The sequence below is a fragment of the Crocodylus siamensis genome, chromosome 8, assembly GCF_052110815.1.
Source record: "Crocodylus siamensis isolate JL-2025a chromosome 8, ASM5211081v1, whole genome shotgun sequence".
In the NCBI taxonomy this organism is placed as follows: Eukaryota; Metazoa; Chordata; order Crocodylia; family Crocodylidae; genus Crocodylus; species Crocodylus siamensis.
The window spans coordinates 78,611,672-78,626,333 of record NC_143402.1 but is presented as its reverse complement, the minus strand read 5'-3'; the positions used below and the strand labels follow the sequence as shown (position 1 = coordinate 78,626,333).

The 14,662-nt window shown below is 46.8% G+C and overlaps 1 protein-coding gene across 4 annotated transcripts in view; it reads left to right on the top strand.

Moving 5' to 3' along the window:
• The window catches only part of RPTOR (regulatory associated protein of MTOR complex 1), a 258,055-nt gene that overhangs the window by 169,285 nt on the left and 74,108 nt on the right, over nt 1-14,662 (top strand). For all 4 annotated transcript variants that reach the window (XM_090059359.1, XM_090059361.1, XM_090059358.1 and 1 more), the window contains 3 exons: nt 4,084-4,159; nt 9,468-9,569; nt 14,299-14,382. In XM_090059359.1, coding sequence (XP_089915485.1) covers nt 4,084-4,159; nt 9,468-9,569; nt 14,299-14,382 — 262 coding nt within the window. The remainder of the gene's footprint in view (nt 1-4,083; nt 4,160-9,467; nt 9,570-14,298; nt 14,383-14,662) is intronic.

Genomic DNA, 14,662 nt, shown 5'->3' with positions numbered 1-14,662 from the left:
AGCATCTTAGGGCTGTGCCTCTGCAGTATAATGACCTACACAGTATCCTTTGCAAGCACCAAAAATAAGACTTGAGTCGCTTCCCATTCTGCCCCTACATAATAAAACAGTTTAACAGTGCTCACCTCTGCGCATTGGCATCTACTAGTAACCGAGAGCCTCTTTTAGGAGGCCTCCCCACACCCTTCCAGCCCCTCACAGTTAGAAATATTCATCCTTTTTCTCGAAGTCAAAGTATCTTTATATATTATAATTGCAATAATTGATTCTGCTTCTGCCTCAACCAGGAATAAATATCTCCCTCAACAGCTCTGTATAACTGTTGTGCCTGCAGCCCGGGCATTTATTGAGCATGCGGGAACCATTTATCGCCTATGCTTTGAACTACGTTTGATTATCTCCTGATTACTTCTTAATTATATTGGCAGCCTATAGTCAAGTGGGAGGTGACTGCCAGTGGAGCAGAGAGGCAGGCCAGGGGCAAATGAAACAAACTGCCTGTTTTGGATCAGGGAAATAAATGTCTCTTCTAATTTCTTCACCTGAAGCTTGGATATTTTGCTCAGTCATTGTATGTGGCTAATGGAATGGAACCTGCTCTTCTGGTAGCCTTTCTGCTTGATAGTAAAGGAAACGGGTAACTAAAATCCAGTGTATTGATCATTGATAGACCTGTGCCTGCAAGTGTTCCTCCATGGAGAAGAACGGCGTAGCTTATTGATCTTAAAACAGTGTGGCCATGAACCGTGAAGGAATGAATGCTTGTGCAGAGTAAATTAGTTCCTGTGTTAGAAGCCCTCCGGGAGTTCGGTGGTGCAGGATGCGCAAGTTAGCTGCTAATTAAGAAAGACCTGAAATGAATGTATATGGGGGCAGGGCTAGAGAGGTCAGCAGTTAGATGGTGAGGTTGTCTGCCCAAATTCCAGCAGAAAAGTCCTATATTCTAATGGCACTTTGGGGCACAAGTCCATTAAAATGGAGTTCAGCTCCAGAGTGAGACACTTCTGAAGACGTTGCCCAAGAAGCAGAACAGCCTGTGCGGCAAATCCGTTCTGTGAGCTCTTGAACCAGTGTGTGGGGGAGGACCAGCAAGCAGCGGTACTGGCCAGGCAAAGTGTTGCATTGGCCAGGGCTGACCTTACTGTGCTAGATCTACTCGCTTCGTTTTCAGGGGCATTCACTTTGCTGCTGCCAGGCCTCCAGGAGACCGCGGGATGTCGTTTGAGTAGTTGTTCGATCATTAGTCCCACTGGTAAAGCATGGAAGTTGTATTTCATCCCCATCTTCCTCGAACCTTCAGCTGCCTTTAATGGCATCAGCTCTGCCCTTGTTTCACTTTGCTTGAACACCTTTTTTCCTCTCCTGGTTCCTTCATTTCCTTTCTTGCTTCTCGTTCCCTCCCCACCAAAGCTAACATCCCATGGACCAGACTCAATCGCTTCTTGGTTTCTGTCAGTATCTTATCTCTGGGTCATCTCAGGCCTGCTCTACTCCAGGTCTGCCTGCTTCCATCCAAATTAACATCCTAGCTCATCTCTGGTATCAGCTTACAATGGACTAAATCTCAGCTCAAGGTAAACACAGCTATAACAGGGTCTTTTATGTCTCCTCCCTTTCCATGCCACCAAAGCCCCTGCCTCACCTGCTGCTTGATCCCTGTGTGCGGTACCACCAATTCTGCTCGTCTTTCAGGCCTCAAACCGGGGCTTCCCTTTATGTCCTTGCAACCAGGCAGTATCTAAATCCTGCAGATTCTTTCTCATGGGATATGGCTTTTCCCATCCATCCACGCAGCTGACACTCCTGATTGAGCTCATCATCTCGCATCTCAGTTTCTGCAGCATTCTTCTCTCTGGACATGAAAAATGCAGGGTGGCCCCACTCACATCCAGTCAGAAAGCTGCTGCAAAAATCATTCCCCTAGCCCAGTGGTGGCCAACTTTTTGGGCAGTTGTACCACAGATCAGCCCCGCACCCTCCCTGGGTGCCACTCTGATCCCCTTTCCCTGCCTGATCTGCTGGTCTTCTTTCTGCTCTCCACCCTGTCTGTCGCTGCGCTCCCTGTTCCCTCCATGATCTGCCACATTGCACACGCAGAGGCTGCCCTTGCTACTTATGGCACATGTGCCACATGTTGTCTACCCCTGCCTTAGCCCATCACCTTACCCTGCCAGGCCTCTCTCCATACTCCTTGGCTCGTTCCCCTTTCTCATCCCATCAGACCTAAGTAGGGTGTCTTCTGTCTCATGGCCCTCCACAGCCTTATAGCCACCCTGCTTCCCATATCTTATTTGCTTTCATAGAATCATAGTCATAGAAAATTAGAGTTGGAAGGGACCTCAGGAGGTCATATCCAGTCCACCCCCTCTGCTTAAAGCAGGACCAGCCCCAGCTCCATCAGCCCAGCCAAGGCTTTGTCTAGCTGGGGCTTGAACACCTCCAAGGATGGAGATGCCACCACCTCTCTGGGGAGTTTGTTCCAGTGCTTTACTGCCCTCCTGGTGAGAGAGCTTTTCCTAATATCCAGTTTCAACTTCCCTTGCTGCCACTTGACCTTGGCATTGATCTGCCCATTATGTCAGCCACCATCACCTAGTCCCTTAATTTTTCATCAATAATGTTTTTGCCTCCTGTGCTGCCCCTTGGACCTAAGAGGAACATCCCATAAATATCTGCAAAAAGATCAGTCCTTCAAAATACTTCTTAAAACTCTTCTTCATGATGATGCCTTCAAGCCAAGCCTTAGGAGGCTGGTGTGCTGAGACCAGTCTGTCGTACTGACTGACACCATCTCATTTTCTTCTACTTCCCTGTCTGTCTGCATGCATGCATGTGTTGTCTTCTGTCTTAGATTGTAAGCTCTGTGCTTGTACAGGGCCTGACACACGAGTGCAGCAGTAATTCAGATTATAAATAATGACTGATTTCTACAATCATGTCACAGCAGAAAACTCAAGAATAAGCAGACATCTTTAACCGTTTTCTTGCATTTTGTCTTGGCTCACTGGCTATGGTGAGCATGGTGTCATTATGGTGACCCAGCATGGGGTCACCTGATTAGCGGAGACCAAATCTGTATGACCATGTTAGCCATGTAAAACCTCAGTTTGGAGTAGGATGAAGGTAGATCAGGGCACACTTGAAGGGTACAGCTTGCAACAGAATACCTACAACTACAGTCTAGATTGCTGAAATGAAGCGTCACCAGGGACCTATCCACCAGTTGGGGACCCAATTAACAAGATTAACTCTTGGTGTAAGACATTGGTCCGACTAACCTAGAGCAAGCTAACCTTCAGAAGCATGTACTCCGTACCTCTGAGATGGCTGCTTTAGACTGATAGGCAGAAAGTCTAAAAAAGACTGAGGCATGCCCCAGTGCTGGATATTAATGACAGTAATGGGAATCTGCTAATGAGAACAGTGAAGTGCACTTTAGAAGGTGGCCATTATAGCTGAAATGAGAACCAGCTCAGACTCATTTGCTAGTTAAGTAGATTGTTAATATCAATACTTTATGAAGAGTTTGTGTCTGCTGTACTGTGCAAGTACCGAGGGCCAGTTGTATCGTGTAATACAGAGGAACAAGGTTCTAGGACTGTGCGAACACCAGTGGGATTTCCATGCTCTTACCTTGCAAATTGGGCTAGAAATATGCTGCCAACTGCAGGTCTGATCCAGCAGGGGAGTTGAAATTCAGGATCCTTTTGCTACTGCCCTGCAGCCAATCTGCGATTGAGTTATTATTCTAAAACGTAAAATTCACCCATTATGCCATGTCACACGTGTACCAAAAGACTCCACATCACATAGCATTTGCCTGCCTTCCAGCTAGCTGAGGGGATTTGGTCTGCATCCAGAGGAAGTACGAACAGCGAGATTTTGTATTGTGCGTGATGGTCCCAGGGCCAGGACTGCTTTCAAACCTACTGAACTAAACAGAACTAAAGAGCTGTGAGGTATTGATTGAGCCAGGCTGGCAACACAGATTGGTCCATCCCTTTGCATAAGCAGCAGTTCAGGCATCTTGTTGGGTGCTGTAATCTACTAATGAACCCCTCTCTCTCTCACTTCTTTCTTCAGGCAAGCTTGGGATCTTGCAGTTGATATTTGCCTTTCCCAATTACCAACAATTATAGAGGAAGGAACTGCATTCAGGGTAAGTGACTGAAGACACTGAAATACGCTGTGTCCGATTTACGTATGTGACTCAGGCTCCAGCCCGGTGACTCTCCTTTCACCTTGAGTTCTTTCAGTCTTTCACTGACACTGATGAGGTTTATGAACAAGATGGTATACGCAGATGTGGACATCTGTGCTTGTACAGGCATGTGCTGCAGGTGTGTGGTGTGTTAGAGCCGGATATGCTGTAAAACTTGATCTAACCAAGATGTCCTCATTAAACAGAGGAAAGGGCTTCTGTCAAATGCCACTTGGCAAGGTTTTAAAAGTCAGTGAAGAAATTTTTGCCAGCAGAAACCTTGTAGGTCCTACACCTGCTTTCAAAAATGTCTGAAAACTCAGTGAGGTGTCTTCAAATAAAGATGGAGTAGATTTGTATTCATACATTTGGGGGTTTTCAGTGCATTTCCTTAACACTGGTAGCTTACTCACAGTGGTCATGTTAGCACGAGTCCTTTTATTTGTTGCAGCTCTTGGCTTATCTTGAGCTGTAGAGCGATAGAATTTTTAACATACTATTTGTCCTGAATTTCTTTAGGTGGGATAGATTTTGCTTGCTATTTCTTTGACATCTTTTGGATGGAAAGCTTTAAATAATAGCTATTGGAAAGATTCAGTAGCCTGTTTGGTCATAATGTTCTGACAGATTCTAGGTTGAACTCCATTAAAGTCACTTGAGGAAACTAAATATGGGCTTCCTATATAGAATGACTTCGGCTTCTGGCTTGGCTGTAAATACAGCAGTTTTCAAATTCAAGAAAATAATATACTCTGAGAGAAGGGAAAAACGGGCTCTCCCTGCAAAGATGGCCATATTTGGTTGATCTTAACCCCAGTTTGTTTTCTTATTGGAGCCTCCCTTTCCTCCTTTTTTGGAAAAAGATGTAGGTTTTTCATGCTCTTATTTTCAGTTACCTTTCCCCTTCCTTTACTGTGCCTGGTCCAATATGCAAAATAGTTCTGCTTATTTTCCCTATGCACTCCTAGGTTCATAATTTGTAGGTGGTTGACCGAAACATTTATTTTTGATTAGTGACAAATTGATGTCACCTGTATTTAAAATCACCATCCAAGAAACTCGCCTGTACCCTGCAAAAACAACTTTGGATCTCCCAGCAAGTTATTTTGGCATCAGTCTCCCTTGGTTGAAAACTCAGAGTGGGAACAGCGGTATCTCCTGTGTTGCGTATAGAAGGATGATCTTACTGGCGTCCTTTTGAATAGGCCTAAGAGGGACAAGGCCGGGTTCAAGAAGAGCAGAGAAGAGGAGACTGCTGGAGCTCAGAAAACAGAAAAAGGCCTCACTGTGAGTTGAAATATTGTAGATAGAGCGAGAAGGCCTAGCGGTCCAGCTCTCATTTTCCAGGGCTAGGATCCTAATGTCAGTTTGTAGGAAAAGCTGTATAACTGCATAGCAAACTCCCTGTCTCAGTAGTTATAGCAGAATCTGATCTTGTTGCTGCAAATTCATCCAGATACATTATGGTGACTGGCTGAATGCCCGGTATAAATTTATGGGGGCAGAGTACTGCATCTGAGTTTGCTAGACTCCTTCTGTGATCGAGCCAGTTCTGAGGGAGTAACTCCAATAACAATATAGGCATTTCTGTGCGCTTTTAAACCAGTTATTCCCACACATACTGAATGACCATTAAAACTGAGACAAGCAAGGAAAAAAACAACTCTCCTATGTCCTGCCTATGGCAGGATGCTTGACTTTGTATATAGCTCGTTTTCCCAGATTCCAGAGCACAGCGTCAAAATCTGTATAGCCTAGCTCTACGATAGGTGGCTGCAGATGAGTGAGGGTCAGCCCAGTGCATGGAATAAAACTGGTATCCATCTCCACCTCTTGCCAAACCAGTTGTGAGGTTTAAGGTGTGTGTGCGCGTGTGGCAGGGGGTGGGTGCATGTTAGAACAGTTGCCAGGACTAGGTCCTTCCACTGTACTTGGCAGCATGTTTGTCAGGATTGTCCCTGGGGGTCAGGTTTTGTGTGTCTAGCCTTGCATAAAAGACTGAGTCGAGTGACAGAGAAAAGGTGGGTCTGAGATTTACATGCCTCTGGGGTAAGAGTGTGGCCTTGAGCATATTCGATGCCAGCCTCCTGCACGCAAGCAGAATACAACCAGGTTTAGACTAAAGCATTTGCATTTTGCATGGGTTGTTGAGCTGTATTTTCTCAGGGGGTTGAGAGCTTGCCCCCCGGTTCTACCCGAATGACCAAATACAGTGCAAACACCTCTATCCTGAGAGTGGCTTTCATCCCCCTGTTCTCTCCATGGTCTGTATTTTAAAGGAGAAATGCACGTAATTACCCCTTTCCTGGCCTGCATCAGATCTGCAGCTCAGCTCTGTCCGTGCACATGTATGTGTATGTGTGTATATGTATAGGTGTATGTGTATCCCTGTGTCTGTCTGGGGTCTCTTCTGAGTACGAGCTGCCAGTTGGGCCATATTATAGCAAGCAGCGTTCTGGCTCCTGGGGTGAGAAGAGAGAAATATCCAAGAAAGCGGCAGACTTGGCACTTCCAACCCAATCCGGATGACCAGAGGTTCAAGCGAGCTATCCTCTGGGATGCAGTTTGGGTCAAGTTTCATTTAAAATTACGCATGCCTGAGGCTGTATAAGTTTGTGTGCCTCAGTGAAGAGAAGGGCCTTGCTGTGCCAAATAATTTATCTTTAAGAAGCCCCCCTGTACAGGGCAAAGCTCATCTTTTAGTTTGGGAGGGTGTGAAAGGGGCCTACCTCTACTCTCTGTAGCTTTGACTTGCGGTTGGACGGGGAAGGCAGTGAAAGATCCTGGTGTTGCTTGTTTTCTAGTTGGTGTTTTGCCCTCCACCCTCTGGTTTATACCTGGCAGGAAGTCTTGTATATCAGGCCAGGCTGGCAGCTGGGAGCCAATGGTAATCCTGTAAGAAATGGTTGTTTAATGCAGGGCGGCGGGGGGGAAGAGCTACAATTAGACTTTCATAACTGGACTGGCAAGGGCCGCAGTCAGCATCTCGAAAGTAAGGTGTTTTAGGGAGAGCCAGAGTATTACTGAGCTGCCATTTGCATTTTGGCCTCTGTGGGTTTAGATTCCTGTCCAGCCCTGCGTACTCTCTTCTTCAGGGCTGTTTTGCTTCAAAAGCATGTTATAAACCACAAGAACCTGACTTCTGAGTACTTACTGTGCTCTTTCCTGGTCTGAGCTAGAAAAGCATGCTTTCCTCCTTGAGCAGACTAGGAGCAGCCTTTGAGGGGGAAGCATGGGGTGGAAGGAGGGAGGTGATTGGCATACAGCAAAAGAAATTTCTTCCAAGGCAACTTAGAACTGGATTCCCTGCCATCTTGGCTGGCAAAGTGTCATTAAACCTTTAGTGTCAAGTCTGGGTTAAAGGCAATGCATTCTGGTGCCAGCGCTTTGCACCTGCCTGGCACCCAAAGGGCGATTACTAACTCCTAGAGAAATAATTGATTTTTTTTGTGCCAAAAGGAAGTCAGGTTGTGGAAGGTGCCAGGAAGCCCTTGCTTTTTAAGCCTCTGTAGGATTTTCTTTCTGGCACCCTGGAGAGTAAATGTCACTTCTGGGCTTTTTCAGTTACTTGAAATAAGTATTCTTTAGTAGCCATCGCATGCTCTTGCCCTGTCAGCTCACAATAGGCCTGTCGGGATACACCTGAAGAGTTGTTTGACCGTGTATGATGGAGAGCCTGCTCTATCTGTCCTCCTGTAGGAAGGGGGTGGTGTAGAATGACAACTTGAGTAGGAGTTTGAGGCTAGTTAACGCACTTGCTGCTTTGCCACTTAAAATGCATAACTCTGAACCCTGCTGATGAAGCCATGAGCATAAATGTAATGTCTTATTTGCCTCCTGTTGCTTGTGGTTTGTTCATAGATGAGCTCCGCAATCCGAAACCAGCTACGCTAACCTCGTTCTGATGTGCCCAAGAACGGCACCTCTCGGTGAATAAACCTGCTAGTTCGACTGCTGATGTGCAGGGCACTGGGGGAGGTCCCCCTGCTCGCAGCACTGCCACAACCTCTTCTGCTGCCCAAGGACTTCAGGACTTTACCTGCCCCTTGTCCCGTTTTCCTTTAAAACATTGCTCCATGTCAGGGTTACAGGAGGCCATCACAGTTCTGACACGCTTTCCAAAAGGACAGTGTAGTTGTTCGGCATAACTGTCAAAGCAACACAGAACGGTTGTTCCAGTAGCCCTGCAGTCTCTCTTGCTGCATTTCAATCAAAAAACACTTTGTTTTTTCTTTTAAGCCGGTTTATGAATATCTCTGACTTAGAAAAAACTCCCCCCACATATTTAGATATTCCTGCTCTGCAGAAATTATCCACCAGATAGGATTTATCTCCACATTTCTTCATTCCGGCTGCTCCTGGGGACATTCATCTCTCAAACTCTGGGCAGAGTTTGTGGCATTCAGGACCTCTTGACTTTAGAGATTCATGTAACTGGGAAATGTAGGTTCAGGTACTTTATAAATATAGGCGTTTCAGTAGTGCTTATCACTGTATTATCTAAATACACGAGTAAGGGCTGGTGAGTAATAACTGATAGCAATTATACTTTTTTCCCCAAGTAATGCGACGACTTCTGGGTTCTGCTATGCAAGTCTGTTTTAAGCTTATTTTGCTACGTTGTTAGGATCTTATCAGCTGAATTGATGGATTCATTAGAAGTAGTTTCTATTCTAGATTTCTTTTATTGGGTAGATGAAACCCTGGGATACCACAAGGATGGGTAGGTAGATGAAAACCTCCCCTGTCATATTTTCTCTCTCACTCAAGTGCTCGTGCGCACACTGAGGGGAAGCCTACATGCAACCCAAAAATGCATTGCTGAATCACCTGCCCTTTTCCAGGAAATACTTAAAGCAGCCCAGGGAGGAAGAAAGATGGGCACAGGCACTTTTTATTCTTGCTGGATTATTTTCACCTTGGACTTGGCAAAGGCAGAATCGTGTATTACATAAGTGAAACCAACTCTGCAAGGAAGATAAATTAACTGCTGCTCTGTCTATTCTGCCCATGGAAAATGTGCTAACAACATTTCCCCAAAATCTGTTTTGCACAAGATATATTCTTCCCTTCCCCCAGCTGGTTTTCAAGCATATAACTCAGGGGAGGATGGCATATTTCCTGTTCTCTCTTGAGGTGTGAGAGAGCAGGCTTGGAAAATAATCCTGCTGGGAACAGCACGCTGTTCTGGTGGTTAACTGATGCCAAAAACCGTGGTCTCGCTTGGTCGGGGGGTAAACTCACTGCAGTATTCTCGCCCCAACAGCACAGCCCGTTCTTTGCTGAGCAGCTGACGGCGTTCCAGGTGTGGCTGACAATGGGCGTGGAGAATCGCAACCCTCCCGAACAGCTCCCAATCGTTCTGCAGGTGAGGCGCCTTGGCACGGGGCAGGCTGTGAGCTAAGCTGGCTGGCATGGCTGCGACTTGTGGGCACTCAGCCACGAGCTGACTCCGTGTGTGTGTTTTCGCGCATGTCTTTTCCCTGCCTGCTGGGTGCCGTGCTCTTGGCCAGATGGTGTTTGGGTAAATAAATTACATGGACTCATTCAAAACTAATTGGAGTTGATTGTGTATGTGTTAGACCTCTGCTGATAAAGACACAATGCTCTCCTCTCCCCAGCACTACCCCTTCAGTTAAGCATCAGTTTAGGCTGTGGTGTGCTAGCCAGTTAGCAGCATCGGGCATCTCGCCCCCTCCAATTTAACTGTGAATCGACAAAGCCGTTTCACAGAATGGGGCACTTGTTTTGTTGCTTCCTCTTCCACCCGCCCAACTTTCCTGCCAGTTCTGTGGGGCTGAGACTTTGTCATCTCTCTGAGTTTGGAAAGCAGACACAACCATGAGCAAGGTAATAAGTGAATGGCTTCTGGATCTGCTCCCTGTCAGGGAAGGCCTGAACTGGTAGAGCAGTAGAAGTGTTCCCCTGCTGCTGGGACCACACGGGCACAAACCTGGCTGGAAGGAATGCAGAGCAGTGCGTCGCCCTGCTTGGAGCAGCCTGGTTTGCTATCTGAAAAAAGAACAGTTAATTTGGGTGAGCCCAGGACCTCTGGAGCTCTCTTTCATGGCAAGGCAGTGGAGAAGTATGACAGCAGCCCACCTGTGCCTCAAAGGCATGTTGGGCGCTGAGAAGTGTAAACCCTTCCCAAGGGACCTTTGGCTGTTGGTACCTGAGAGAAAGCCCTCCCACTTGAAGAATTACAGTTCCATTCTTCTACCAGTACAAGGGCATCTGTTTTCCTTTCCCATAATGAAAAAGGATTCCTCTTCCTTCTTGCAGACACTAACCTGCCTTGCGACTTGACAGCGTCATCAGTCTTCACAAGACCAAATCTTAATTTCTCTGAGCCTCCGAAGTCTGCAAGATCAGTAGGATAAATAGATGAGCAGTTTATCTCTGTCACTGCCATCGGAGAAGGCAGGTTTTCCCTTTGGCGCCAAGTCCACTGCCTCACGCTGAATTAGCCGGCACCAGAGGGCTCTGCCAGCAATTAACCTTGCAGCAGCATTGAGCTCTCATCTAGGGCAGGAATCTGTGTCCATCTTCACAGGGTGGGAGTGGGCAGGATCAACGTGGCCAGCGTCTGCATGATGCAGAAGCGCGAGGGTTAATGTGCCAGCAGAATGCTTTACAAATGGGAATTGATATTTGAGTAGGAATGGGTCAGGGAGCGAGAAGGATGCATTCCTCAACTCTCTTTGAGTGCCTTGTTGCCTACAGCTTATGGGCCTCTCAGCTGCACCCTCCTGCCTAAGAGCAGCATGTTGCTGGTACTTTTGCTTTAGATGCATCCCTGGAGGGAGAAGGGCATTTGTGTGCCGGGGCATGGTGCCAGCTCTGCTGAGGACAGCGAAGCAGCCCTTTTGTAAATGGCCTTTTATTGACTTCAAAAAAATGCAGTCCATTTAGAAGCCCTGCTCTCTCGGGAAAGGTCTGACAAAGGAGGCTCCTGGTGCTGAGACAGAGAGGAGGATTGTGTGAAAGAGAGAAGTTAGCATGTTCAGTCTGAGAGTCTGAAACAAATTTGAACTACAGGCTGTTGGGCCTTGCCGGGGCAGCCGGGCTGTGTCCAGCCCTTGCAGCCGGTATTAACACTTCTTCGCTGATGCAGAATGGAGAGAGGCTTTGTTTCAGTCGGTGCTTCCCTGTCAGAATGGCAGCTGCTGCGCTGACCTGGTTTCTTCTGTCCTGCGTTACCTTGGAGCCGTATCCAGCAGCCCAGACCCCACGATGGATAAATGATCTGCTTGTGTGTTAGCAGCTGTCTAACTGGCATGCTCAGGTTTCCTTGGCTGTCTCTGATCAACTTCCCTTCGTAAATGCCTGATGTTCCAGATTTGAAATCCGCTTGCTTCTAATCCTGAATCGGGGGCTGGACGTCTGTGTGGGGAGTTACTTTTCGCATTTGGAGCTAATCAAATCGGAGGAACTTGTGATCCTTGCTTCTAAATGCAGGAAAGAAAACCCCACTGTCCCCATGTTCAATTCAGAAGTAAAGCTTCTTGTTTTATGGTGATGGAGGTATTGGGAGGCTGCAGTTTGGAGAGAAATGCAGCTGTTATCCCAATTTCTCTCTTCCGGTTTCTTTAAGCTATCAGTGTTGCTGTTGTTTGGCACTGAAGATCTGGCCACATGAGCCAAACTGCTTTAAGGGGTGTGAATACCAAAGCCCAGGTGCCTTCAGGTTGCTGGGCACAGGCAGAGTGTAGACGTGCTGAACCTGACCCTTGGAGTGCGCACCTAGCACCGGACACCTCTCTGGTTAGTGGGGACTTTGTGATCTAGCTGCTGGGCCCTGAAACAAGTAGCATTGCCCCAGGTCACCGCACAAGCTCTTACATGGTCCCCAGAACCCATGTGAAGATTCAAGCTCGTACTGGATTTCTTTCAGGGCTATGTGTTAGCTGTAACATGAAGCAAGCACTGAGAAGCTTTGACACAGGGTTTCTAAATGCACATACTCTTTACTTAAAATTTGAGACAGGAGAGGGAATGAGTCTCAGCAGAGTAATAAACCCTACACCCATTGCCAGCACTCGGTTACCTCTCCTCCGGAGTAGTCTTGGGGCTTAAGTCAGGTTCCTCTAAGTGTCTAGGATCCTTCATGGCTTCTTTTCTTTTGTGGAGCCTTTTCTCATCTGTTGTAGGTCTGTTTGCTTGACCAGGTCACACAGTTAAATTGCACTAGCTATGAAAACTATTGATCTCATCTTTCTCTGTGGCTCTGTGAATCTTTGTTCCTGTGAAGGCTTTTTAAACACCTCTGCCACCTCCATCCCTTTGTCCAGTTCTGGGATTTTCCAGTCCCCAGACTTCAGCTCTGCAGAGAAACTTGGTCTGCCTGGTTTTCCTGCTCAAGTACATCGCTTTTGTTCTCAGATGCTTCCACCTGAATGGTGATGTGTTAAGCTTTAACATTTGGCCTTATCTGTGGTTGGAAAAGGATGTGACAAAGTGCTGACAGCACATGGTGAATGCCACGAAGATGCATTCTGTCATAGAGCAATATCGTATCAACCAGTTGTAAGTCGCACGTAGACACATTTCCCAAATTGTCATAGACGTCTCGTGTGTTCACGTCACTCTCATCTTTGCACAGACTGGCTTCAGGAAGCATTTGTCTATGCGCAGGAGAGACCCAGCTGCATTTTTCAGATAATAAATTGCAGTTTTACAATAAAACATCATCTAGATTTCATTAGCTGTGCCTGTGGGATGTTAGCAGCAGTAAGATGCTTTTCCTTGCTCATTTAGAAACCCTTTTAAAATCTCATCCATTTTTCCCCGTCTCTGACAGAATGTATGGATTTATTTAGTTCTTATTGAAATTAGGTAGTAATAGCACTGTCGTACCTGTGTGATCCCCAGCTCTGCTGCAGTGCTTTGCACCTCGCCTCCATCCTTCAGGCCTGCCTCTTGCTGTTCCCGTCCTCACCAGAGACGGCTGTCCCTCTTGTCCCAAGAGAATCGGGACCATGCCTAACTGCTGATCCTGCCAAATGATTTAGTAATGCCATGGTAAGGAGAGGTACCAGCAGAGTAGGATGACGACAGTTCTTTTGTTTTTGACCTATAGTGGGATTTGAGCTCTGGTATAGACGAGTGGTGTGCTCACTGCTCCCCCAGCCCCGATAACAATCCTTTCCCTCTGGGCAGCTACACATACCTGAGGATCTAGTGGGCTGTAGCATAGGACACAATCCAGGCAGTGTTAGTTACTCCTCAATGTTAACAATGAAAAAAATATTGGATTTTAATAGCCTGAGTGTGAGGACACCAGGGTGGGGAGGATAAATTGGAGAACCAAATTAGCAAGCCTCTTTCATGATCCATACCGAGGGATGCTGCTCAATTTAAACAGAGGATTAAGTGTTGCATTCCAAAATCTTACATCTGTTAAGGAGATTAAGGACTGAAAGTCTCAGTCTGTTAATATTTCACACTAGGGTAAATGTAAGCCAGTAGACTACTAGCTCATTATCATCATCAAACTCAGCTTTAATGAGATTTTTATTAAAGACTAATGTGACCTCTTGCTTCACTCTTAAGTCTGTTACAACTGTTTGCCGAGGAAAGCAAAGCCTTTTTTTCTGCTTCTGCACTGCTTTGGGTAACAGGTGGGGCTCATTGTTCATTCTGAATCCTTCCACGGGATGCCTTCCTTCTCCTGCTTTGCTCCTTTCATTGCTCTGTGTCTGGAGAGAGCATTTCATGCCCAGAGTGGTTGCTACCATCTAGCAGGCCTGTGCTGGATGCAGCCCCTATATCTGTGGGAAATGTGTGCAAGAAGGGCAGATGTCAGAAACCACTTTCACCTGATGGAGCCATAGCCTAGGGTTGGAAAACAACCTGCATTCCTGGAAGATACGTCTACATCTGTCAGCATAAAACTTTTTGATGGAGACCTTAGCTGTGTCTGAAGAGAACGGCTACCCAAAGATCTTCAGCGGTGCCAGACTCCTGCTGCTTAGTTTTAAGCTGTGGCCTTGAACCTGGCTGGTGTGCGAGTGGAGAGGGGACCCCATAACACTTGCCCTGTGGATACAAGGCTTTCTGCTGTTTGCACTAATATCTGTTCCCCACTTTCTCTGCAGGTGCTGCTGAGTCAGGTGCATCGGCTGCGAGCTCTTGACTTGCTGGGAAGATTTTTGGACCTGGGTCCCTGGGCAGTTAGCTTGGTACGTATAGGTTGCATGCTCCCTTCCGAAGGCCCAGGCTGTTTCTCAGTACAGTCGGTACACTGGAATGGTGACTGATGAATGCAGGGAGAAGACAGTATCTCATGTGTTTGCTGCATGGCCAGTGTTTGAGAGCAGCCAGGTGACCCTGAGGTCAAAATAAACCAGGTTGCCAGAGTTTCAGCAGGGACTGGATGCAGCTGAGAGTCCTTTATATTTAGCGCACATTGGCTTAAAGGTTGCTGTTGTGGCCTGTGTTGTGCCCCGTTTTTCCAGCTGA